General features: G+C 42.2%; 3 protein-coding genes across 17 annotated transcripts; all 3 read right to left on the minus strand.

The window, feature by feature from the left end:
- Nucleotides 1-6,121: 6,121 nt before the first annotated feature.
- On the minus strand, nt 6,122-9,630 carry lactb (lactamase, beta). The gene is made up of 6 exons (XM_076089096.1): nt 8,649-9,630; nt 8,464-8,530; nt 8,071-8,261; nt 7,671-7,980; nt 7,424-7,589; nt 6,122-6,967 (listed from the first exon to the last, which is right to left on the minus strand). The coding sequence occupies exons 1-6, from the start codon at nt 9,000-9,002 to the stop codon at nt 6,442-6,444; spliced, it is 1,614 nt and encodes a 537-aa protein (XP_075945211.1). The 5' UTR covers nt 9,003-9,630; the 3' UTR covers nt 6,122-6,441.
- A 139-nt stretch (nt 9,631-9,769) lies between these two features.
- On the minus strand, nt 9,770-11,967 carry LOC142947482 (uncharacterized). Its single transcript, XM_076089097.1, has 2 exons — nt 11,557-11,967; nt 9,770-11,413 (listed from the first exon to the last, which is right to left on the minus strand). Exons 1-2 carry the CDS (start codon nt 11,726-11,728, stop codon nt 10,572-10,574), a joined length of 1,014 nt encoding a protein of 337 aa, XP_075945212.1. The 5' UTR covers nt 11,729-11,967; the 3' UTR covers nt 9,770-10,571.
- A 1,501-nt stretch (nt 11,968-13,468) lies between these two features.
- tpm1 (tropomyosin 1 (alpha)) lies at nt 13,469-25,154 on the minus strand. 15 transcript variants are annotated; one of them, XM_076089109.1, is made up of 10 exons: nt 24,910-25,152; nt 24,436-24,561; nt 24,120-24,245; nt 20,786-20,919; nt 20,299-20,416; nt 19,329-19,399; nt 18,444-18,519; nt 18,174-18,236; nt 17,997-18,066; nt 13,469-14,331 (listed from the first exon to the last, which is right to left on the minus strand). In XM_076089109.1, exons 1-10 carry the CDS (start codon nt 25,021-25,023, stop codon nt 14,249-14,251), a joined length of 981 nt encoding a protein of 326 aa, XP_075945224.1. In that variant the 5' UTR covers nt 25,024-25,152; the 3' UTR covers nt 13,469-14,248. The 15 variants fall into 15 exon arrangements, with proteins under 15 accessions (XP_075945224.1, XP_075945217.1, XP_075945216.1 ...); XM_076089110.1 differs by lacking the exon at nt 13,469-14,331 and adding an exon at nt 14,340-17,403 and having other exon boundaries at nt 24,910-25,154; XM_076089103.1 differs by lacking the exons at nt 13,469-14,331; nt 24,120-24,245 and adding exons at nt 14,346-16,310; nt 17,325-17,403.
- Nucleotides 25,155-27,620: the final 2,466 nt, after the last annotated feature.

A 27,620-nucleotide genomic window follows, 5' to 3' on the forward strand; every position in this document is an offset into this window, starting at 1 on the left:
AGCTATATGTTCAACTATTTTCCTGGGGAGCACTAAACTGTAAAGGATTTTAAATCTCCTCCACAATACGCTCAGCTCCGTGAATCAGGGACTGAGGAACATCACACCTCTTGCATAGCAAGTATAGCAGGATGCTAGCTCTTTGTGCCACGGGATAGAGAGCCATTGATGTCAAAGTCCGTTCAGTGAAAGCCCACTCCAGCTGCTTTGCAGGGAACAGACATGACACGAGCAGACAGGAAAATCTCAAATGCATAGTTACAGCTCAACACGTAATGTCCATTATTACAAACAAGCCCAGTTCTCAGTGTTGCAAAGTAAAAGGAACACTGAAACCAGCTGTCAACAAGAGATGAAGTTATGACTGCAATGCTTATATATTTGCATCATTGTTCACACCTTCGTGACTTACACCATATTTCATGGATTCGGAGAAGCGTGTGTGACACACAGAGGCACAGTGAAAGCCTTCAGACATGGAGAGGTGAGGAGTCAGCATTCACAGCCGCAGCAGACCACAGCAGAGTAATGTAGTGAAGCACAGCAGATTAAATGCTACTCAGGATAAATCAGCACAGGTCATTCAAGGGCTGAGAGTGACACTGTTTCACCGCAGCACCCAACACATGTGGTCTCTTGCATTATACTCAGGAAAATATATATTGACCTGGCGATGAGATGAGCTGAAAGTCACACAGCCAAAACACTTAACAAGGTGCTTGCCTTTCTATAAGGAGAAGCGAAAGGCAAGCGGCATCAAAGATTGTTTCTGGATGTAATTTACTGCAGAGCAAAGTATTTCTGGAGACGAGTAAATCACAGTACCAGAGAGATTGAACTTCACAATCATCATCTTGAGCTGCCACTTATTACAGTAAGTGATTCATCAGCGGAGGTGGCTATCCACAAAGACAATTTGTACTATTATATTTCACAAAAACAAGCACGGTGGGCCATTTCTGCAATTCACCTAATCAAAGTGTATTTGCAATTATTTCCCACCAAGTCGTAGCTCCATTAACAGTTATGGTGCTGTAACATTTTCCCACTGTGCTTAAAGGCCACACGGTCTCATTCTTGTTCAAAACCAACACAAATGCATCAACCAGCCAGCGCGCTTTTAAATCAACACCGACTCGAAAAGAAACACAGAAAAGACGCACTAACCTCGTATGTGTTCTACATTGTGTTAAGTGTGGTCGTGACTCCTTCACCCTCGCAGTGATGTTGGTAATATCTCCCTTCTCGCCGATAATGATGATCGGTGTGAGAGAAGCTCCGATCTTGCTGTGTGTAGGCTGCGATTCCCCTGAAATGTGCGTTGGCCAAGCACCCGTATCGCCTCTCAGAAGACAGCGCACGACGAAAACACCTACTCCGGACTGAAAGCAGCATCCTTCAGCGGAGACGACGACGGCTGTCACTGAATCGGGGAGATAACGACATCTTCGGAGGGAGGCATAATGTGCTTGCGGGGCTTCCCCCACAATCACACCAGGGACTCCATGTGCCCGATAATAAGAAGAAGAGGTTCACTATCGGGAGCTGTCCAGGTGCTGAAAACGGGATTCCAGGGGGCTACAGATGTGTGACGAGCAGCGAACGCCAACGCGAAGGAAACCGGCTAGATCTGCACACACAGTAATATCAAATGCATCATATAAGTAGTCTAGATTCCTGTTAAGAGCCTGCAGACATTCCTCTTTCTATGCCACCCTAGAAGCGTCGACGTTGAAAAACACTCTCGCTTCACTTCACCTCTTGAGATTCAGAGTTCCTCGCGATAACAACCCATCCGCACGAAAAGAAGAAAAAAAAAGAATCACTAATATACTCAGTGACCTCGAGTGTTTCTGTGGTGTGTTTACGACCAAGTCTGCTGTATTTAATGTCATTTATCGGGCTGCAGCGTCACTGCGATATTGACTTGGTTAGCCTTGCTGAGATATTTTAGTTCTTAAAAAAATGTAGCGCAGGAATTAGGCCCTGGAAACGCATCCATAAAGGATAAGCGGATAAAAGAATGGCAACAACATATCTGCCTTGTCATTGTTTTCAATGAATGTGCTATCACTTTCAGATAATTTACCCTATTATGAACCATCATGAAAAGGTAAAGCCTTTTGGATATACAGTGTATATATATATATATATATATATATATATATAGGAGGAAGGGTTGGTTGTACTGTTGTCCTCAATTCCCAACGATTCGTATATTCTCCTGCTGTGACAATAGGAGCCTTTTTGTATTCCTGTTTTATTATGTGTTCTTATGGGCAAGCCTGGTTTACACTGTATTATTTACGAGTAAAATTAAATTACTATAAAGATAAGATTTTACATACTAAACATGATCAGTTAAAATATGATCCATTGGTACTGACTAAAGTGGTAGTTACAATTAGCTCCATCTTGACCAAAGACAAGATCAAAGTAAGACTTAGATACAGTATTAATATATAAATGATAATGATTAAATAGTAATATAACACAGTGTAGCCACTCTGCATTATGAATCTTTTAATTTTTCCTTTAAGTAGATTCAGTTGCCAATACTTCTATACTTTTACTTGTAATTGAGTATTCTCATATGTGGTATTACTTTTACTTAAGTTAATAACTTGAATAGTTCATCCACCACTGGAAGGCAGTGAACAATTAAAAATGACAGTTGATGAGTCACCTAACGGTTCCGGACAGTAATTATCTGTCTGACGGAAGTGTTCATAAAATACTAAAACGCTCCCACGATTCCATTCATGTCTTCTTTGCATACCAGTCATTCAGTTGTTTCTTACCAAACCCAAACACGCTGAGCTCACATGCACAACAGGGGATTTGCTCAGTCATCCTCGCATGATGCAACTAAACCTAAAAGAACAAAAACAAAATATAATGTCGTCAGTCTTAATCTGATGTCAGCTCTATTGCTCTCACGACATTAAATGACACCATTTATCACACACACACACACACACACACACACACACACACACACACACACACACACACACACACACACACACACACACACACACACACACACACACACACACACACACACACACACACACACACACACACACACACAAATGACCTAATCAAGTAGTATCCTGACGTTTAACTTGCCATTCACAATGTGGACAAACTGCAATCCCAACATTTTTTTGGGGCGAAGGGAGGAACACGCCCACACGACAGCGTCTTCAGGTAAAACAAGAAGCAGTTCGGAGGTATCGTGAAGCGTCACTATGACTCACCTCTGCAACCTGCTCTAACTACCAAAAGCCGGGATTTCACGAGCTGGTAAGGACAGACGATTTGATCGATTTCAGTCATGGTGATGATATATTCCTCTCACAACGCAACATTAGTTCATGACACCTTTCAGACTTAAGAAACTGTTAGTATATGCAACAGCTTTGCTTTCACTACTGGCCTCTGAAACTTCTGGTTTCCTCAGTGGTGAGACATTACTTCCTTTTGTCAAACACAAATGTTTCTTGTGTTTGCAGGAAACAGCTCGAAAACAACATTCCAAATGATGGCAGGTAAAAACAAAATCATTTTAAGAAGCGATTATTCAGTCACCTTAAAACTATCATTCCTGAAATATTGTTATGTCTGTAGATCATGGAGAACTTTGTAATGGGCAGGAAGCCACCTATTGCATGAACGGAGGGACATGCTATAAAATACTTTCTATGAATATACTGTCCTGTGTGTAAGTAAAAAAAAAAATGCAATTGTCCTTAACTTTTACGTTGGAATATCTGTTGATGTCACCAGATGGCGGTATTGCTGACAAATGTCCTTGTATCTTAAACCAGGTGCAATGCAAATTACAAAGGCAGCCGATGTGAGCAGTTCCAGCTCTTCAGCACTAACCCCAATGTAACAGAAGCAGGGTTAATTGCAGCCGTGGTCATTGTTGCTCTCCTATTATTAGTGATGCTGGCAGTTGTTATCTACTACATACGCAGGTAAGTACATTATGGATTAAGGATTACCAAACGTTCTCAAGGCGTCTAAAAATAACATCAGGATGTGGAAGTGTTTTATGTGCGATACAGTCTTGGTATTATTGTACATCAGGCGGAATGTATTCTTTCAAAGCCAATAACCATTACTTTTGTCCACACGTAGGGTGTTGAAAGCCAAGCAACAGAGCCAACAGAACAATCAGCCACAGTATTGGAGAGTAAAACCCAGAGTATGATCTTTCTTCTGATGTACATTTGTTCCTCTGTGAGTGTTGGGCGGGATGATGAAAGAATTCTCAGAGATGAGTGTCACTTGCCTGTTGGACTTGGTACCGTTTTGAGTGTGACTAAAGACCAATAGGCCAGAGGAAAACTGTTGCATTTGACTGGAAAGGGTAAGCTCAGTATCTTTCAACTTATTCTCCCCATGTTTTGTGTCTAAGTGACTAATGGGGACAACAGTTTAAAAAGGGTCCAGTCTTGAGGACCCTACAGAGAAAAAAAAAACACGCTTTTTCTTTATCCTTCGCTAAATCCTTTCTCTTTGTTATTGTGTGTCTTGCTCCAGAGAGTCTCGTTCTGTAATTTTGCGTGGCATTAACACAGTCAAAATCAGCATTAACATTCAGCTATGAGATCAAAAATCTTTGCGATAACACTAAGCTACGCTTTATATACTCCAACTGACTCCAACACAACAGTGTCTGCAGCGTTATCCCTCAATACTGGACCAGGTCTAAACAATGTTGTCCCCATTAGTCACTGAGACACAAAAACATGGGAAAATAGAGTCAAGGTTGAAAAACACTGAAGTTGTCCTTTAACTTAAGTCAAGAGCTGACAAACACATCGTGAGATTTCTTGAGTCCATGCTGTTTGCTACAGAAAGGTGTAATTCATTTACACACAAACAACAACAGAGTGGGTGGGAATTGAATCACGCCTTGCACAGCAGCCTTTTTAACAAAGCTATTAAGTTGGCGCTGGTGTTACTCATTTTAAATCACATTTCAATCTATGTGCTTTGCCTGAAATGTCCAAAGCATAGTTGGGCTTTGTAATATTATGTGAACTATTATTCTAAATATTGAATTATGAAATGACCCTCTGTATCAATCAATCAATATGTTCAATGTGCTATTAAATAAATATTAGTTTGTGTTAATATATGCAATGAACCCTCATACTGAAAGATTTGACTGTGTGATTTCTGGTGGGATACTGCGCGCGCGCACACACACACACACACACACACACACGATGGACTAGTCATTCTCCATCCTCTAACCATCAGCACTTCATTCCTAACCTCAAACGTTAGCCTATTCTTAACCTAATCCTACATTTGATCTCAACCCCAAACCATAATTGCCCCTTGAAGCAGCCAGGACTGGTCAAGATGACCTCACTTTTCAAAATTGTCTTTACTCTGCAGTTTTAACACTCAAACTGGCTCTCACAAAGCTGGACATGCACGACGACACACAGGCAGCAAACGTAGTGACACACTGTGTGTGCGTGGGAGTCTATATAATTAGCGTATCCCAAGCCATTCATCAGTCCTATAAATCTAAAAACAGGGGCAGAGGAGATCCCAGGAGGCTTATAATGAAAATGGTGGCATCAAATCCGCGAGGTTAAGAGACAATTCAAACTTGTTGGACTGGATAGACAAAAGTCTGTTAGTCTTTCCCTTTTGATGGACTTCCAAGTATTGTCAAACAGCTGCCAACAACAAACTGTAGGAGGAAAAAAAGCTACATTTGGACTGCCAACAGCTTAGTTGTTCTCTGAATTACCATCAACAATCTATCTCTGCATCAAACTCATTCAGGCATCAACATCTGGAATGGTTCTTGTTCCTTTAAATACAAAGACAGGATTGTACTTGTGGTTGAAGTACATTTTAAGACTCAAAAGTTGGCTCAGCAGTGAATACACAAAAAAATGTGACCCTATTGATTATTGATAGAAGGGCAGTATTAGGTCAACACACAGCAGAGTTTTCCCCGAAGCACGTCATGTTGCTATGAGAAGATATACGTGTTCAGGGTGGGCCCTAAAAGTCACTACATGGGATGTAGAGACTTTGAAGGGGTACCATGCGTCTTTAAAAAGCAACCAACCTCTTTCCATTGTATATAAAATGTTTTTATTTCTCTCAAATGCAGAATTACAGTTATTACAACACTGTTGTATTAGCTTTTTTAAAAAGGTGGAGATGCATGAACCTCTGTATTAAGCCGACACACCGATGCCATAAGTCAAAGGCTTCTTTTTGTGTGTCGAGTTGCTGTAAATTGCTTCCACCTAGTGGCAGTATGCAAGCGTTGTAATGGAAAGTAAGTGGAGTTAAATTCGCAAATAGATGTATCAAAATGTCACGGTTTTCAAGGTTGATCTGAAATACTTCTCAGTAAAATGTGAAACTCGCACTTCTGTAAACAACCGACTCTTACAGGCGTCTGGCTTTGTCAAACTCGTGTGCAATTTTCAGCGCTGTGCTGTTGAGTCCAACCGACTGCATGTTAGTGATGATGGTGACCACCACTCCCTGAGGGAGGAGAGGGGTCCGTCCTTGGTTCTCATCTATCGCCTCACTGGGTAACACCAGGAGCACGCTGCTCGCCCCCACAGCGCTTCCTGTGTGTGACACATAGTGTCTTCGCTTCCTGCACTGCCCGTATTTCTGTAGTTTCTCCACTACCAGCCAGCCTTGGGCATACAGTCCGTCCTTGTCCCAGCTTGCCTCCGTCCTGTCAACTGGTGACCAAAGATCGATGGCAGTTTGGGGTTTGAGAAAGCCAGGGAGAAAGCCCTCGGCGTCCTTCAGGTGGGCCACCTGGTAGCTGTAGAGCAGAGCGTTACCGAACAGCAGCAGGTCACCCACCGTGGAGAGGAAGCCGCCTCCCGCCCACTTGTAGGAGTTGTCTACATACGGGCAGTTCACAACACGTCCTCTCTTGTTGAGGTGATAGAATCTGTGGAGGAGCATCAACAGTTGATATGTTGTGCAACCATGTCACTCGCTACCCAATCAGGACTGGCCATGTTAAACTCCCAACAGAGAAGAAAGAGAAGCGAGGTGTCTCGCTCGTCAGCTCCTGAAAAAAAAAAAACGATCACCGTGTCTGAAATCGACGATGACGTCGTAGCTCATGAGTGAACCAACGTCGCTTCTTTCTTGTCACTGTTGAGAATTGCACATGCGCAGTACAAATCGGGCAGGGGTTAGCAAAATGTTAGCATTATGTCTATATTTTACACTGTAAGATCTGTCAAACTAGATAATAAGAGAAAGGCATTCATAGTTACTGGAACCAGTATCGGAAAATAAATGGTACCTGAACATCTTTACACATCTCCCCTGTACTCATTTGTGACATTCTGCCACAGCGATTGGGCCGCAGCTTGACACCAATGTCCTCATACATTACCTGGAGCGGTGGTAAATAATAGGGTCGTTCTCATCGGGCACAGTATTCAGCATTCCCAGCTCACGGAACATGTTCGTCATGACATCCAGGAAGCGCTGTCCAGCAGCTCGCTCCACAGCAGCACTTAGCAGGGTAAAGGCGTGGGTGGAGTACAGAAAAGTGGTGCCTGCACAAACAGAATCGTACTCATCAAGACATTGACATTGTATTATATATGAACGGTTTAGCGAGCAGATATGCGCTTTACCCGGTTTGAAAATGAGCAGGTCGTCCTTGAAGAGGTCCAAGGCCTGAGTGACACTTTCAAAGTTGTCCTTCAAGTAGTATTCCTCGTGCTCAAACTCTTTTTTCTTCTCCTGAGTGGCTTCTTTGTCTTTGGTGTTTGGTTCTGTTGCAGGTTTATCTTTGTTTTCAGGTGAGCTCTTTTCATCTTCCTTCTTTGCTGGCTTTAAGAGACGCTTAGGTTTCTCCTTGTGCTCCTTCACTTTCTTCGCATCCTTCTCGTAATGCCGTATACCACTCAGGTGGGACAGAATCATACGAGGGGTTATTGTGACCTGCAAATGAGTGACGTGCATGTGAGCAGGACAGCGCGATACTACTCCCGATAACAAGAACACTCTGCCATTTCGTTCCAAGTGACTTACATCCTCTCCGCTAAATTGTTTCTGGGGAAATTCTGGGACGTATTTCTGGACAGGCACGTCAAGTTGTAGTTTCCCCTCCTCACACAGTCGCGCGGCAGCTGCAGCTGTGAGGGGCTTACTGATGCTGGCGATCCGCATCACCGTTTCCGGGCTGCACGGCACGCGATTCTCCAAATCAGCATAACCGATCCCTGAATCACGTGTTAAATGCATCACATATACACATCAAAGTGTTTTGAGAGGAAGATTCCATGTATTGCAAATTTAAAACTATTTATTGTGAAATAAACAATAGCAAGTTATTTGTGTCTTGTGTTTTCACTTGTTCCTGGGTTTCTCCTAGGTAGTAAGCCAATGATGGGCTCATTTAAAGCTGACTCTGTAGGCACACACCTTCACTCCAGACTTCAGCACCATCCACGGAGACCCCAACCACCAGACCAGGAGCCCCGACCTCAGTCTGAGTGACAACAGACGAGACACAAACACTGAAGTGAAACAGGTGACACCGAGGTCAGAGGTCAGGCAGGGAATACAAGGAGAACCCCAGCAGTGCATAGGCCTACCTCAAGGCTTACCTTTACCCTCTCCACAAGCTCCAGGCCAACTTTGATGGCATCGCTGTATCGACCAGTCCTCTGTGCTTCTTCTGCTTCATCCTCACAGGAAGTGTTGGCTGTGTCATCGCGGTATTTCAGTCCGACAGCTAGAGCGACCCCCACAGCGACCCCGCATATCCAAATCCTGGACTTTGACCGGTATTTAAAAAACGCTGTGTTTGACCCTCCGACATACCGTATTTGCTGTTGAATAAAAACACTCGGCTTACGCTTGACTCGCGCTCCGGCTCGCGATGTCAGCAAAGGAGGCCCGCGCGCTGTTAGTAGGGTACATTTGACACAAAAACCATTTGGTAAAAGCAGTCGTGACATTGTTGGATATGCTGCTTCTCTTCTCTTATTTTGGAGATAACTGACCGTTGTTGTTGTTCTACTTCTACTTCTTCTTCTTCTTCTGGTTTTACGGTGGTTGGCGTCCAGCTTATCGGTGCATTAGCGCCACTTTCCGTGGAGTGTGGATCAGACAAGATACTTACAATCTTTCCATCAAAACAAAACAAATCACACACACAAAATAAAATACCACACATACCACGTTAACCTATATATTTATCCTCCATGTTTTACACTCTAGACCTATAAAATCCTAGCATCTGACAAGCACCTTCAACTGACCCCTGTTCTCCACATCCCTCACACCAGTCTGTCTGGCATTTTCAGTGTTTTGGTTCACGCACACTGGACCAATTGTCAACACTGTTTCCTCTCTCCTGTTCAAACTACTTTGGTAACTTGGACATGTTATACATGTATCCTTTTATCTTCTCTGACCTTTTTTTGCCACATTTGGTGTATTTTCCCCCAAATAATACACTTGACTGCTTTACTGATACTAATTTGCATATATTTCCTTTCTTTAAAGCCCTCTTTGCCAACTCATCTGCCCTTTCATTCCCACTCACCCCTGCATGCACTGGAACCCACGGGAACTTAACCTGACATCTCAATTAAACATCAACTTGTTTGCATGGTTGAGCCAGACCGAATTTGGCCCTATTGACACACCACCTCCCACCTCATGTACAATATGTATGCAACCAATCACCTCTAAGTTTCCATATAGTACGCAACACACAACACACAATACATGACAGCTTCTTTACTTGCTCTGAGACCAACCATTACTCCTTTGCACAAATAATACTGACACCAGGTTCTCAGGGACAACCAAAATAAAAACATATTATATGATAGGACTTTTCAACAAGACGGAGCCATGAGATCAATTTTACAGGACGCACCTGGCGATACCTTAGTGCTGATGTGGGCCTTTTGGGTACCCTGGGTGGCTGATGTTCCATTTTTTTTAATTTTTTTTTACTTTTAAAGTTTTTTTTTTGTTATTTGGTACATTAGGTATTTATGGTCAGAAAAAATAATGATACAATTTTTACTAACATGTTTGTGTCATGTTCAGGGACATCTCACTGAGTAGTTGTCAGGATACAGGATCATTTAACCCGTAACTGTGATTCATACATAAGCACTGGCGTTTCAGGCGGACAGAATGGTGAGGAAACTACTATTCCTGATGGGTTCCGAACCAGAAAATTACACAATTTAACATAATGCACAATTTTGCATTTACCACCCGTTTCCCTCAATTTTCCGTTATACTGCTTAATACCCCGTTTGTATGCAAATCCTTAAAGGAAGATGTTCATGTCCAGTCACAGTTAGTCAAACGTAGAATAAAAAGAAGAGCAAAGACAAGAAATGAGATTGATTTAACGGCTGAAAGGTTACATGACACGCTAGCTCGCAAGCTCTCCCACACATTTTGCAAGTATAACACTTCTCACCTGTGTGAATCCTCATGTGTCTTTTAAATACTGAAAGGTCACTGACTCTTTTGCCGCAGGTCTTGCAAAGGTACGGCTTCTAATCCGTGTGGGTTCTCATGTGGCCTCTCAAGTGATCACGAAGTCTAAAGGCCCTCCCACATGTTTTACAGACATATGGCTTCTCACCTGTGTGGATTAATTGATGCGTGTTCAATGTTGAAACTGCACTGAACCTTTTCCCGCAGGTCTTGCAAAGGTACGGCCTCTCACCTGTGTGCGTCCTCATGTGGACTATCAAGTGACTGCTAGATCGAAAATATGTCCCACATATTTCACATGAATACGGCTTCTCATCTGTGTGTATCATCCTGTGTCTCTGCATATATGACCTATATCTAAAACGCTTCCCACATATTTCACATGAATACGGCCTGTCATCCGAGTGTATTAACCTGTGTCTCTGCATATATGCCTTATATTTAAAAGATTTCCCACATATGTCACATGTGAAAACCTTTCTACCGTTGCGAGTATTACAGTGAATAGTTGACTTAGTCGGATTACATACATTGTTACTGTCAATTTGGCCTTTGTGATGTTGAGTCTGTTGTTTTGGCTCTGCACTGGTTGATCCAGAGTCTCCATGCTCGTCTCTTATCGGATCTTGGCTCTCAGCTTCATGAGCGCTGTGAGAGTTCAGACTGTGATCATCATCACTGTGGCCACTTTCCTCATTAATGGGGATCACAAAGTCATCAGTCTCCTGCTTCAGTACAAGCCGCTCTCCCTCCTCACTGGTGCAGAGTTGCTCCTGTTCCACTTTAATCTGCGGAGGTTCTGGGTCCTCTTGGTCCAGACTGGAGTTCCTCACCAGAACACAGAGCTGCTGCTGGTCAGAGAGAACCTCGTCCTCCTGAAAGACGTGTTGCTGTGGGAGCTCTGGAGGGTCGAAGGACAAAAGGAATAATAAACATACGGACATCTGAGCAGAACAACATAACCCGTATGTCTTTAACGCATTAGGATCCTATATGAGTCATATTCACCCGTTAGCTTTTTAAACACAATGAGGTTTGACGCACCTATCCTGTGTAACTTCACTTCAGGTTTCCAAACGATATCCAACAGTCTGCGCTGACGTTGGATCTCTTCCTCGTACTCCACGATTGCGTTTTTAAACACTTCGAATATTTCATCAGCTGCAACAGTTAGTCGCTCGTTGACAAACTCTCTCAAATCCGGAAATACTGACATTGTTTAGTTGCAAACGAAATAAGTATCTGTAAGTAGCTAATTCAACACGCTCATACAAATGTTTCTTTTTTTTTCTTCTTCTTGTTCTTTTTTTCCGGTTGCGGTTGGCATCCACCTTGTTGGTGCATTACCGCCACCGTCTGCTCCGGAGTGTGGATCAAACAATAGACTTAAAAATGTATCCCCCCCCCAAAAAAAACACACACATTTACCACGTTAACCTATATTGTATCCTGCTATAAGACCTACCTAGACCTGCTATAAAATCCTAGCCCCTGACAACCACCGTTGCACCCCATCCCTGCTTATCCATAATATCCCATAAAAACATACCAGGCTGTGTCCCTTAAGAGAGCCAACATTACCTAATCTGTGCTCTCTCACCCATGCGTAGTACTCTATTTTTTATTCATCTCGTTCTGCCTCCCATACTCACAACTCAAAACTAAATGCTCAAGTGACTCCTCTTCCTGATGTCCCTCATACAAGCCCGTCCACGTATTTCCACTTTAGTTTCAGTGTTTTGTTTCGTGCACAATGCCCCAACCTTAACCATGTCCACACACAGTTTCCTTTCTCCTGTGCCCACTACCCACCCTACCAACGTTGACACTCTTTAGACTATGATGTAGACGTCTCCCTTTCCCTCATCTGTCCTACCTTTCTACTAATTTGCATAGATCTATATTACCTTTCTTTACAGGCCGCTTAACTAACTCATCCGCCCTCTCATTCTCTACATACGCTGGAACGCACAGGACTTTAACCTGACCTCCCTGATTAGTTATTCTTGTGGCTGACTGAAGGACTTCATACAGTATGTCTTGAAGCCTGTTTGAATGAAAATACTTTAAACTTACTGGGCTGTGGATAAGTCGGAGCATATCAACAACTATTCCTGTCTAGTTTTTTTCCACCCATTGTAGTACAACCAGCACTGCCAGCCTCTCCACTGTGTAAACCCCTAGATTATTGGATGCTCTTCTTCCTATTCCTTTAGCTGGTATTGCCACCCCATATCCTGTCACTCCTGTCCCAGGTTTCTTAGCAACATCCATGTAAATCTGTAAAAATAGTGTAAATCACTATACTCTTTCATTACATAAAACCAAATCAAACCTCTAACAAATACCAGTCTACAGTATATCAGGCCACGCAAGCTCCATGGAGCCACCACCGGGTAAACTACTTTGTAATGTCAAACTCCCTTTGTGTCCTGTAAATTAGCCCAATAGTTTGCCATCAGTTGCATCCTCCTTTAATCCAGCAGCATACCTCCCATTTCTACCTGCAGGACAGGTGTTGGCGATGTTTTAAATGCTCCACTATACTCTGAATGCCTGAGCCTGAATCACATCAACTTTCCCAATAATAGATTTGGCTGTATGGAGCCAATACGCTGTACTGATTACATAGATCTTGTCAAGGCCACACACATTGTTTTCAACGATGAACAAGTGGCTTCCCACCAGTCATCACATTTATTACTTTTTTCCTCAATTTTCCTGATATTGTCTGCTTAAGTTAACCGTGAGTCAAAAAGAACTCCCAGAAATGTTCCAACCCTTTCTAAGTCTTACCCATACATCCTTAGCTTCACCCCGTCCTGATGAAAAGTAGTTTTCTTTTCCTTGGCATTGCATCAGGTTTGATTCATTCACCCAAAAATCTATTACGGCCATTCATTTAGGTCACCTCTAGATGGACAAAAGGCGATGTATACATGACAAACAAAGTTAGAACATTTTCAAAACGTGCTTTTTATTTTTTATAATTTGTAAATTTCAGATATGATAAACACTTGAGACATCCACATTAAAACAATGCTAAAACAATGCACAACCAGATGACTGAAATCTATACTTTATAAACATGATGAAACAATGTTGAACCATGGTTTTAAAGGATAAGACTACACTGTAATGCATTAGCATGTCCGGGCATTGCTTAACATTACATTAGCACCAGTATACATGATGACAGGCATAGCCAATTTATACTTACACTTGTTATGAAAGTTTCTGGGAGGAGGGCATGTATATCTTTTTAAACATAATTTGTCTTACAGAATTCATGTTCAACTAAGTGCAAAATGTCTCCACTTTGTCCTTCTGTATGTGCATAATCTAGGTGGAATGGAATGAACCAGATCAGCTTCAATGCAGTAGAAACCAATCTTACAAATGTCACTTCACCAAATGACTTGTCAAAAAAAAAAAAAAAAAAAAAAAACTATCTCAAGGATTGCAAAAGGCAGACATCATTACAAGATTAAAAACGGGCGAAAAAACAATATTGTTTCTCAATTTAGGCTTCATCAAAGGGAATGCTTAAGCTTTACTTCCCCGTATCTTTGCTCCTTGGTCAACTTCCGCTGAAGGCAGGACGGTGAAATAGGAAATGTATTTTGGCCATTTCATCTCCACCATGGGCAAGGTATGAGAAGAGGGGTTTATGGTAAGCAAGGTGCATGAACAAAAAGCCAAACCCACAGTGCGTCAGTGGGGTCAGACCGTGCTTTCACAAATTATTCAGTTCCATTAGAGTCTGGTCCAGCATCTGGTGCATATCGAGGTTCTCTTCCTTAGCTTGTGACAGTTTCTCTGTTAGAACATCAAATGAAGAAGTTATAATCTCACACAAGCAAGCAAAGTTGAGTGGTTAGCTTGCATTATTAATCAAGCTGGCTACATCGCTAAGGTCAGTCACGTAAATGATTTAAACCTACACTTAATGGACAGAAAACAAGTGCAACACATTGAGTCAACAAGCTCATATTATGATGTGCAAGCCATCATGCAAACAGGTTACAACAACGTTCTCATTAATACACATAAACACAACAACAATCCATAAAAAAATATTATTGTATTATATCGTAATACTAGGCTGCAAGACTATACAATATAGATTTGAGTTAATCCCTGATTTTTACCATACTTCAATTACATTTCAACAAACAGCAACACAGATTTCAAGCAGTGCGGGCATCGTACGTGGACAATGCAAACGGAAGAACTTTGGATCTTGCTCTGGATCAGATTGTCACACACACACACATTAAAGACAAAACCGTAACAAACACGTAAAACATTCACGCAATTTAGTCCTCATTCAAGGCCACGCGCAGTTCGTTAGTGAGAAGGCGGTTTGTCTGAAGTTGATGGTGGAAGCGATCTTTGCAGTCAGAAAGCAAGTAGAAAAACAGAGAGAGGACAGGAAATCAGAGGAAAATAGGAAAAGAGAAAATGCCCATTGACACCTACCTTCTCCAGGCCATCAGTTACTTTTTTTAGTCTTTATAAAACACACCAACAGTATCTGAATAGCCATTAAATAACATAATCAAACAGTGTTTTGATGTTCTTGTTTTGAGAGGGGCGGTTGTGTGTAGAGTGAAAACAGAGGATAAGCAAATTTAAACTAAAAAGGTTAAATGGCAGCTTAAATATAAAACCTTTAAACCTGGATAGGGTGGGAACAAAATAGAAAATAAGATACTAAACTACATGTATATCTGACATTTTGGTCATACCATTCTCTATCAAGTGCATCTTATCATCTGCTTAAATATGGCGGATCAATATCCAAACTGAGAATCAACCAGTTTGTTGTGGTCCGACAATGTCAGAATGGGGCTCACCTATTATTCTGCCGTCCTATTTGAATTATGACATCTCAAAACACACACCACCAGAACATTGCTTACTTCCGCTTATTGCTCTGGAGATATGGGGACAACTTTAATAAAAAACACTCAGAATATATGATTGTTTGTTTATTCAAATATATGACAGGATACTGTGTATCATACAAAGCCCAGGGTCTCATAATCACTGATCGCAGTTTACTCCAATTTTTCCAGCAACCAGATGAGGCTCAACAAATCTTACATACTGTTCTGTACTCCATCATGACACCCTTTACTCTTCTACTTCACCACAATCTTCCCGATAACAATCCAACACTAATTCCCTACAATTCTCAAATCTTTTCCAGTCAGCTGCTCCTGTCACAGTACTAAATGTTGAAAAGTGCTCGCATGCATCAGGCTCAAACGCTAAGAGAGAAGACAACTTGGCTCAGCTTTCAGTCCAGTACCTGCAGTTGTTTCCGTGATCATGGCACTACTGTGATATTCCTTATAGCTCAGCTTTACAGAAAAATATTTGAATAAAATAAAAATAACAAGAAGAAAGAAAAGCTGGGTGAAGCTCAACTAATGGCTTGATGGGATGCAGGGAAACGAAAATGAAGATCATAACTTAAAATCAAGGCTACTTGGCTTTATTAGAGCCTCTTGAAAATAAATAAATTAAAAAGAAGAAGAAAAAAAAAGGACAGAGTAAAGCGATACAGCTTACATAGAAGGAAGGACGTTTATTTTTTACACAATGCAGAAAGATTTTAGGTGTCTGTACAAGTGATGGGATGCAATTAACTTTGACATGAGGATGAAAACACGAGGAGGAGAGGAAAGCAAAGACAGAGAGGGATGGGAAAATTGAGAGATGGCTTGAGAGAGCAGACAGATGCCGCTTAGCCGACAGGAGGCATCTTTGATGAGGTGTGAAATATTTATCTGTGTGGGAGAGAAGAAGTACAGTGAACCAGGGGGGTCGGCGTGGGACCTACGGGAATTTGAGATGCACACCACAATACACCAGAACCACAGGAGTCACGGCACGACACGGCACAACCAGAATTCACAATGGCAGTGCATTGTGAGGTGGCACACACTGGCAAACACAACCAACTCCTTCCTCTGATTACATTGAGACCTTTCTGCTAATGCAGGAGGAGCACCGCTTTACCAGATTGATGCTGTGCACTTTGTTAATCTCCCACAGAATGGCCAAATGTTGAGGGACAACACTAATTTAGCAAAACTGGGGACTCAACGACAGTGATGCTAAACTGTGACAGTTGTGGTGACCGACTGGTACAACGACAGAACAAAGGGGGATCTTGCAACACTCAGGGGGGGGCCTTTCTTCTGGACAGAAGTAGACCATGTTAGTAGAAGAGGAAGCATTCATAACCTGGAGTTAGAATCGGATTCATTGAAATGCTCTCGTGATAACGTTAACAGCAATTCAATAGACGATTTCCATGCATTGCCAGAATGTCAAAATATCATGTGAAAATATCACGAGTGTTTAGAAATGACTATGAATCTGTAAAGAATGCATGGACTGACAAAACCAGCATATGCATAACATTACTCAAGTCCAGTTTACAGTATTCTTCAAACATCAATGATACTGATACAAAGAGCATTCAGTATCATAACCACACTAAAAAAGAAGAAGTGTGATGAGTTGTAATTATTGCCTGTGGACTTCAATTACACAGACACGGAAGACCACAATGTCTGTTTTAAGACGTCAAACTTTAAGACTATATAAAAACATAGCTGCACAACTATTTTTAAGTGTAGGAACAGATACAAGGGTTGGATGTACTAGTTATGATGGGTATGAAGGAAATATAAGGGAGGAGATGAAGGCGAGGTAGCTGGTGTACAGGTAAACAGAGGTGCAGGGAAGAGAGGTGGGGGCGGCGGAACAAGCAGGCGCAGCAAGTTGAAAATTACATGGAGGTCATGTCGTTGAGGGCGTGGTCCAGCTCCTCGCTGATGGCCTTGTACTTCAGTTTCTGGGCATACAACTCATCTATTGGTGGGCCAGGGGTGCAGGGGGGAGGGAGGGGGTGAAGGTGAAGGAGCACATGGCAAGGAGGTGAAGGGTGAAGCATCCAGAAATATTGACGAGAGAGAGAGAAAAAGATAGGAAGAAAAAAAAATTGAAAACAGGGGAAAAAGAGGAAAAACAAGTTACACCAGAAAATGACAGAATGGAAGTGCAACAAAAGTCAGGGGAAATTCCTCAGCGCCATGAAGAAATGGAGCATATCTCTCACTCTCAGCCCTCAATCACGACTCCTTGAACACTAAGTCAACATTTAGGCCTGATAGCTCTGATAAACACCAAAGCCATTCTTTCCTACCTTGAAACTCAAAAAACAAATCAACTAAACATAATAGAAAAAAGGTAAGAGTCACCACAACAAAAGTATGTTGCTGTCTGGAAAAGAGCCGTGACGGCATTAAAAGGGAAGCAGAAGTAGAGTTCAAGAGCGAAGCAAATAATAGGCTGAAATACATTATTTTTTTTTTTTTTAGCCCTGATACCATCAATGACACAATAACCATTTCATAATAACCAGAATAGCATTCTGGGGTGAGGGGTAAAAAAAAAAAACATACCTTCCAAGTCATCAATGGTCTTCTCAAGCTTGGCTACTGATCTCTCAGCGAACTCAGCACGAGTCTCAGCCTGTGTAACAGAGACAGATGTATAAGTGAGTCCAACACTCAAAGTGACTTGTACAAATCATCCTGGAGTCAGCCTGCAACCCCAGATAAGGCCTTGTGAAGCTTTACCTCCTTCAGCTTGTCGGTGAGGACCTTGATCTCCTCCTCGTATTTGTCCTCCTTCTGTGAGTACTGTGGGACAAAAACAACGACAGGTGTCAAACACATGGGCATGGAGTCACACTCGGAATGTCCTAAGTGCGTAAAAACACATGTCTATAATTTTTTTACAGCTGTGGATGGATTATCCCCAAGGCTCCTCTGCTCCCCATCCCCCCCAGTCTAACCGGGAGCTGAGGGGGTTTGACAGCATGCACTCGGTCAGAAGGCTGCACTTACCTTCTCAGCCTGGGCCTCCAGTGACTTCAGGTTGTTGGTCACAGTTTTCAACTCTTCCTCAAGCTCAGAGCATTTGCTGGTGTTTTAGATGAGGGGATGAAGTTGCGAAGGATAAAATGAGGGGATAGTGGAAAGGGCAGGAAACGAGGATGGACAGAACCAGAGGTGGACACAAACCAGGAAGAAGGAAAGTAAGAAAAAGGGAGAGAGGAAACAAGATAAATAAGAACTACAGGGATTAAACGACGAGGGAACCCCAAGTGCCTTAAAAGTGCCTTAACAGAGCCGGATTGTGAGAATAGAAATGTGAATCTTGTGATCACACAAAGAGTAGTGGGTTGCAATGTAATCGTTAATTTGGTTAAAAGCTATTTCCGCATCTAAATATCATGCTTTCTCTTAGATGTGAGGTGTTATTCTTGCACAGTCTCTGCCATGTTAGAGACGTGAAAGAGTCGAACTACCCCGAATATAAGAGCATAAAAGAGGAAACAAGCGCAGCAAGCAAAGCAGAGGGGACACTTAACAGCATAAATGACAGTGGGAGGAGCCAGTTATCAAAGATATGTGTTAGTTTTTGTTTGTAGTACCTTTGTGACTGAGGAGTTTAGTGATTTCATGCTTTGCTCCAAAACCCTTAGCTCATCGTCCATTCTCCGAGCCCGTCTGTTTATGGGTGTGGCGTACGTGTGCAAGCCAAAACCATTCAAACCATGGACAGCATGCAAATAATAAACACACACAGTATGAACACAGGGCACACTGTTCAAATGGATACAAGTCTTGTGCTTTGTGTATTAGTGCTGAAAGCTCAACTGTTGAAATTGCCAGCGCACGTGCAAATGTGAGTGCAGCTTTGGTGCATGTAAAGGTGAAAGATCTTACCCCTCGTTCAGCTCAGCGCGCTCCTCTGTACGCTCCAGTTCACCCTCAATGATGACCAGTTTACGGGCCACCTTTAGGTGCAGCACAACAGAGTGTTACAACGCAACACATGACTGACACAACTAGGATGTGGGTTAAGTTTTTTTTCCTGAAAGTGTGGCCAAATATCTAATATTTTAAAACTACACTTGGTAACACTTCACTTTAACCCCCATTAATAGGAATTTATAAGCATGACATAAACATTTAACGAATGGTTTATAACACACTATAATGTAGTTATAAGTATATTTAAGAACGTTTTTGTGTTTATTCAGTATTTTTAACAACTATTACTTCTTCTCGGAAGACACATTTGATATTATTACAACTACTTGTGTTAGAGTACCTTTTACTTGAAAGTGAAAGTACTAATACATCTCTGTAAAATAGTGTATTGTAATTAGGAAAAATATACTTAAAGTATCAAAAGAAAAGGTACTTAATAGTCTCTCAATTGAATTATATCAACTAGTCGTTTAACCAACTACTTGTTTCAGCTCTAATAGTATATGTATGTCGTGAAGTAGAAAGTAATGTCAAATTAATATACTCAAGTAAAGTGCAAGTACCTCAAATGTGTACTTAGATACCGTACTTGAGTAAATGTAGTTAGTTAAACTCCCCCACTGATTACGATTGTGTTTTACTATGTTATCATACACCAGAAAAATACAGGAACCATGTGAATGGTGATTTTGGATTAAAACTTCAAAAGGTTTGTCATAATTGTGTAAAAATGCTTCCTTATCGGATCGTAAAAACATAAAAAAAGTTACATTCTATCAACAGATTAAGATATTATTAAACAAATATCTTGGAATTCAATACGGGTAACACGTCTGTCACACAGTTACTGGTTGCAGTAAATGAGCAATGTTCGATGTTGCAGAGGTTTTTTGAGGTGGCTGCCAGTGGCTGAAAAACTCGCCTCCTCATATTTGCGGTCAGCCTCCTCAGCGATGTGCTTGGCCTCCTTCAGCTGGATCTCCTGCAGCTCCATCTTCTCCTCGTCCTTCATGGCCCTGTTCTCAATGACCTTCATGCCTCTGTGTGACGGAAGAAACAGATCATGATGTTAGGAACCAGGAGCTGAGACCTGACCAGCCTACAGTCTCCCCGAGGACACACAGGTCGAGTGCACAGTAGTGTCGGCTGGTAAATCTTTAATACGTCCTTCCAAAGTGAATAGCTAACTGTTTTCTGACATGAAAAATGGATAAAACACTGAATGTATGGATGTTAAGAAATGACTGCACTATTGGACACAGCTAGTGTGACAGTGAGCTGTGTGATATCCAGCTCTGCAGCACAGAGGCTCCGCTTGCACCCCATACGAAGAGACAGGAACACAGCCCCGCCACCTGGTCTCTGCAGCGAGAGAGCCAGATCAGAGGTCTGAGTCATGAGAAACCCACCTCTCGCTCTCATCAGCTGCCTTCTCAGCCTCCTCCAGCTTGGTCAGGGCAGTGGCCAGACGCTCCTGAGCGCGATCCAACTCCTCCTCAACCAGCTGGATACGTCTGTTAAGGGAAGCGACATCGCTCTCAGCCTAGGGAGAGAAGAGGAGCAAGTGAGGAGAAAACTTAGAGGTCGACGTCTTCAACAGAACAACCTGGAAATTACGCCAGTGCATCCGTACAAGTCAGCCCAAAGAATGAACGAGAGGTGGTGGATTGTAATTTTTTTTGTTTTATGCCAGGTGGGTGACTGTAATCGCTGTTGTGCAAAAGTGTTTCTGTATGCAACCTGTTGGGAAAAGCCCTCCTTGTACCAGTGCTCCTAATTGACTATTTATAATAACAATGTCCCAAGCTGACAGCAGGTTGAATACCCTGCCTCATTACTAGACCCCTGAGGAAACATTAACACGGCTCAAGTCAAAGCGAGACAATAAACTGTATACGACTGCTCTCATGGCGAAGAGGAGACTCCCTGGATAGTTCACAACTGTAGGAGACATTTAAGTGTAATTCAACTCGTCACATATTGATCCAAATAGGGGAAATGATCTGGTATCTTGAGAGAAAAGTTACTCCGCTTTGATAGGGACTTGAAAAAGGGCAGACCGTTCCTGTGATTATTCAAACCTGTGGAGTGACTTCTGCTTCATGGCGGCTGTTCAGCCGGTTTGAGGCTCTGAAAACAGGCTACAACCAGTGGTTTGACGGTTTCCCCTGCAGTTCAGGCGTGAGTGAGCAGTGGCGGACCAAAGTGCATCGGCGGTTGTGAAGCAACAAGGAAGTAATAACTTATAAACTGATGACTAATAACCTATAAACTGACGCAATATGCTTTCAACCCTATTTCAAACCCCTCACGGGTGATTAACATAAAGCCTGAGATAGGCCCAGACTGCTATAAGCCCCCTGCAGAAAGATTTATTTCCCGTCTAGATAACCGCCGCTATGTTCACACGAGGGTGAAATCACTCTTTGGTAGCTGTGCAAACCTATTGCCCTTATAAGGGCAACTCAAAGAGCATGCACACTCACAGAGCAGACTGGCACCCTAAATGTTACCACGGATTATTTGTAACTTCCTGGTTGCTTAAAGTGATCTATTCGCACGTTTAACCTGCCGTTGGCGTGCGTGCACAACCGAATAAACGGAAGTTACTGGAAAGCAGGTTGAATAAGGACCGGTAACGGCATCAAAGTGCATCAAAGGAGACGCAAGTGAAACACAGTAGCGATATGACGCGACGCACCGATGCAGAGTTCCGCGTTTTTTTCCCACGTAATATGACTTGTGCATCGGTGGCCTAACGTTACCAATTATAAACGCTTAGCCGAGAGCAGCAGGCTACTTTGTGGTGGCTGGCACTGCATGGAGCCGTGTAAAGCTCAGCTTGCAGCACTGCGGTTGCGTCAAGAGAAATCCCGCTATATCACAGGGTCGCCTATAATTCAGCGGAACAAACACGCACACGGGAAAGGCTACAAGAGGAAGATGTGCGATATTGGGTTTAATAAACAGCTCCTCTCCGGCTGCACGCGCGGTAAAATAAAAAAGAAATGCTTACTTGTTCCCTGGCATTCCTCTCCGCAAGTAACTCCCTCTGTAATTTCTCGGCTCTCTCTTCAGCACCGTCCGCCTGATCTTGTAAAGATTTGATCTTTCGTTTGACTGCCTCGAGGGATGTAGCCCCGGCCATTGTTTACTCTGCAACTATGTTAAAATAAAAACTAAGAAAATACGCTCCGAGTGCAGCACAATTTCCGAGTAATTGTCAAGGGTCGAGATGACGTCCTTGATTGTGCTGAAAGCTGCGTGAAGACTGGACGGCGCGCAAAGCTTTCTGGAGACGCTCTCTGCGATGCCTGTCATTTGTCCAGGAAGTACTGCTGATTTCAAAAATAGACCTGCAAATGAACTATTCTGAATGATTGTGCACTGAAAGATTTACACTGTGGAATTATTCCGGATTGCCCCAGGAAATAACATCACGTGAAATTGAATTGATGCAAAGCAACAATGTATATTTAATGACAAGAACACACCCAGTCAATACACTGTAAATAGCCCGCTTGTAGCTATCTAACAGAGCCACCGCGCCATCTGCTGGTCAATTGTGAGTAGTGCACATGGCAGTAAAATACTTCTACCGACTACAGGCCATTCAGTAAGTCTTCACTGAATACAGTAATTACAGACTACGCTTTAAACTTTAAACTTAGCAAATATCACAGAAGACCCTTGAAGAATATGAAAGGGGGAAAAAAACAAGGCTATAAAACACTAAGTGTAGTTCAACTTGTTTGAGCACTACAGCCATACTTAAACCTCCCTACATAGAAATATTAAGAACAAAAAAACACAGCAATACATGGGCCTACAGGGAAAGAAATACAGCACCAAGTATGACGGATGTGGCTAAAACTCACCAGACTATAGTCACACTAATGCCTAACTCCCCGGAGGAATCCAATTAAAGGATTTTTTACACCGGGTTATCCCCGAGGCCACTTCTAAACCACACTACAAATTGATTCCCCTGATTGACTCTTGTGAACAAAGTGCCTGCTGCACCGGACAGTCACACTAACTCGGGCATTTACAGGATTCTTTTTTTTTGTCGTGAAAAACGGTTTCCGAGGATTTTCTCCAAAAGCACGACCTTTAACATGGCTAAATTGAAATTATTTACATAGCTCAGTTGTCATGTATTCATCCGAAGGGAATTTATTTTAAAACACTAATTTATTTACAGCGCTTCCCCCTTGTGGTTAGCATAGAGCGCAGCCTGCAGTATGAGCTCTATCATGACCATATAAAGCAGTGGGGCTATATTTATCCAGGCGCCTTGCTCCATGCGCTCTGAGAACGACTGCGCATCAGGACACTTCTCTGAAAGACACTTATTCAGCCTAAAAGCTGTACGACTGAACACAGCAAGGCCTAAAACACAACAGAAATATAGGGTATCAATGATATGAGTTATCCTACGGATTAATTGGATTTGAAATAAATAATGAGCGTTGCAGTTAAACAGCCAATCTGACTTTCTTTGGGCAGACTTGTGAGGGATTGTGCATGTGCTCATTTAACACAAAGCGACAGTTCAACAGTAATTGGACATTTGATAAAAAAGTCCATGTGGACTTTGATGCTCAAGTTTGAATGACTACAGAGAGGGAATTTCCCTTCCCTGTGTTGTTGAACTGTCGCCCGTCGGAGAGTGAAGAGAGTAAAGGTGTGAAGAAGCGTGGTGTAGAAATGGTGCCATTGTGAACCCCCTTCCTTACTCACATCGGCGGCTTTCTTCTCAGCCAGCTCAAGTTTCTCCTGGGCATCCTTAAGAGCCTCGGAGTACTTGTCCAACTCATCCTCAGTTCCCTTCAGCTTCTTCTGCAGAGCTAGCAAATCGTCCTCAAGCTGAGGCGAGTTTCAGTTTCAGAGGTGATCAGCGAGGAGTTGCGTGAACGCGCACAGGCGCGAGAGGCGTACAGAGAGAGACACACAGGACAGGACAGGACAGGAGAGGACAGGACAGGAGAGGACAGGACAGGAGAGGGGGAAGAGAGAAGAAAAGTTAGGGAAGCTCATGCACGTCAGGATCAGATACCTTGGTGGCGACCTCCTCAGCGGTCAGCAGCTTTTCCTCAGCAGTTTGGAACTCCTCAAACACTTTATCTCTTTCGTCTTCAGAAAGACGCAATTTCTTTTCCAACTCTCTTATATCGTCCTCTAACTATACATGCATATAAGAAAAACATCATACAATTAAACACATTATACAAATTAACATGCCATTATTTAATTAATAATCAAACATATTTCTCTCCAATTTACATTTTCTAAATTATCAACATGGTTTGGCTATATTTACATCATCAAAACGGTTGAGAGGAGGATATATATAATCCAAGAAGGATGGATTATTCTTAATTTAATCCTTATTTGGGCTTCTCCATGAAAGTAATTAATCCGTATTTAGGAGGTGATCCATTTAAAGGACAGCTGCTTTAAACTTCTACTGATATTCCTGCTTTTAAATCTTTGTGATTTTCCACAAAAGAAAAAAAACACATCAGCCGACCTGTTTGCTTCTGTCCTCTGCTGCTTTCTTGTCTCCCTCAGCCTGCTCAGCTCTGTCCAAGGCATTCTCCTTGTCGAGCTTGAGCATCTGCATCTTCTTCTTGATGGCGTCCATGGCTGCTTATTGCTGTTCGGCTCCAACAAAACGTCCAAATGAAAACCAAGAAGGAAATGGGAGAGAGGCTTGGACGTCTGTGCCTAACTGAAGACTAAGCTGGAGTACAGGCGCTGCCTGACTGTGCCCTGTCAAATATGTACTTTGAAGGGGGGGTGACTGGATTCCTTTGGACATCCAATACTTTTTCGGAGGGGGCGTGTGAGGGTGCCCGGGCGTTTTTTAACTTATGGCTCTGCTCCGCGATTCGTTGCTCCCAGACATTTGACTTTTGATACGCCTTTATATGGGATGTGATGGACAAGCAGGCAGCTCCCACGGAGAGGCTTCCTAATGGTAGTGTTACAGAAGCCATTTAATGCATGGAGAACATGCAGATGAAGCTTACTGTATGATGACAGCATAAAATATCTGCATGACAGTTTGTTTTACCACTGTGGCAACACATTTAAAGGCAGCATGCGGTATTTGTCTCTCTATTGAGTGTCTCTTGAGTTTTTTGTCTATTTCCAGTAGAGTATTACTGAAATCTGGGATACTGTTTGCTGTTCATGTAAATTATCTTCACAGTATTCTCTTTTTCGTCGGTGTTTTTTGTCCTGTTACAGGCCGAGTGGGACCACAGGCAGCTGCTATAACAGTTTTACCAGGTTTTTGTCAACTTGCAGCAGCTGGTGTGTGTGTGTGTGTGTGTGTGTGTGTGGGTGTGTGTGGGTGAGCGTGGTAGCTCAAGCCAAATGTGCTGTTTGAGTGGAGATGCTTTCGATAAGCCCATCAAGCCCTAGTGGCATTGTTCACAGTCTGGGGAAGTGTTTACCTGATAATGTATCGGATATCCTGCCTGTAAACTGTTGATGTGTCATTTGACTGTGGGCAGAGTTTTATACCTCAATTACAGCAGCTGAGCTGCTAATTAACTTGGCATTTAAGAGATGTTTACTGCTATATAAAGTGCTAAAGAAGAGTATTTCAGTTTATATGTAGCACATTTTATTAGTAGCTTTATTTCTGAAAGGGTATGAATGTGTAACATTATATTCTATGCAATTCTATGATATTCAGTTATTACAATGCATACATTATTAGTTCATTATTAGATAATCCAATAATCCCCATTTTTAAAGATATTATGAAAATGCACTGAGCTAATGAAACGTTAAAACACACAACTGCAGCGACTGAGGGACCCACCAAGTGTCTTCTAGTCTTCACAAGGCTCCTCGGGGATATTTTTAGGACCTCCTTCTCTTTCTTGCACCTGCCTTCGTCTGTAATATGGATTCACGACTGTGCCAAGAGGGCAAAGTCCAGTGCTATAAGATATGTTCCCCAAAATAATCCTTGTCTTGTTCAGGCTTTCGTCTGTTTTACAGATTGTTATTGCTGTACGCCCGGCTGACTTTCAGTTGTAAAACATGACCAATATTAGGAATAGTGTTTATAATTTTCTCAAGATATTGTCCAGTTAATTTAGGCATCAGCCTGGTCTTAGACTTTGATTGAAAGGCTCAGTAATATAAACAATATTTAGTTAATCCTGGGCCAGCCCATGTTCTAATAGACTGGCATTTGTATAATTGTGACTGGCATTGAAAAGTACTGGTCACAGATCAGGCCTTATTTCTGTCTGCTTTTCTCTTTCACTGGATCAAAATTGGTTCATACATGTGATTTTCTGGAAAAGGTCTTTTTCTTTTTCTCAACTTGCTATGAGTAAAAAAAATAAAACACTAAATGTACAGAACTTGGAGGTTACTGCTGCACAGAAATGGCTCTGAATATGCCAAGATAATGCATTGCTTGCCAAATGAAGTCATTTACTTTCTCTAATGTATAAAGAGGGGTGTTCAAACATGTGTTAACGTGTGAGATATGCTGCCTTGTTTCTATTTAATACTGTGTGCATATAGTATTTTACACTTTTGTCACATTGAATATCTTCAGAATTACTTGTCTTCATCAATGTCTTTACATCGTTTACAGAAAGCGTGATTTGCAATTTGATCTTAATTATCTTAAACAGCCTTTCCACGTAATGGACTCCGGGGAGGTTTGTAATGGTACACTGGATTTGCTGTGGCATTCTGGGAATGAAAATAAGCTCCATAATGATGTTTCCTTTACTGCACTGGTAGTACAGTAAAAATAGCCCAGGGCCCAGTACGCTTGCTTTGATTAAAGTAGTCTCAAATCTCTCCCTCTGTCCAGACGTTATTGAAAAAACACTGCATTCTGAGTTACATTGGAAAATGAAAAGCTCTCACACCTTAAGATAGAGCAAAAGGACATAAAGCATAGTGTTCTTGCGTTGACTACCTATAATGAGAACAGCAATAACAAAGTATTTAATATTTAAAGCAATTTTTAGGCTGTGGTGCTGTTCGGAAGACAAGAGTTTATTTTTCGTGGCTGCTTATAAGTAAAGAAAAAAAAATCTCCAGACATATAATTTTCTGCTCTCTGAAAAAAAAATATTTGCCTCTCAAGGCCTCCAAAGCCTCCTGCCAGAGGAGCCAATGAAAGCATCTGAAAAACATTTAAGTCTATGTCCTACCATCTACATTTTATAGCTTTTGAATTGGTACTGAAACATGAAA

The sequence above is a fragment of the Anarhichas minor genome, unplaced genomic scaffold (genome assembly GCF_050575085.1).
Source record: "Anarhichas minor isolate MPS153535 unplaced genomic scaffold, ASM5057508v1 ptg000011l, whole genome shotgun sequence".
In the NCBI taxonomy this organism is placed as follows: domain Eukaryota; kingdom Metazoa; phylum Chordata; class Actinopteri; order Perciformes; family Anarhichadidae; genus Anarhichas; species Anarhichas minor.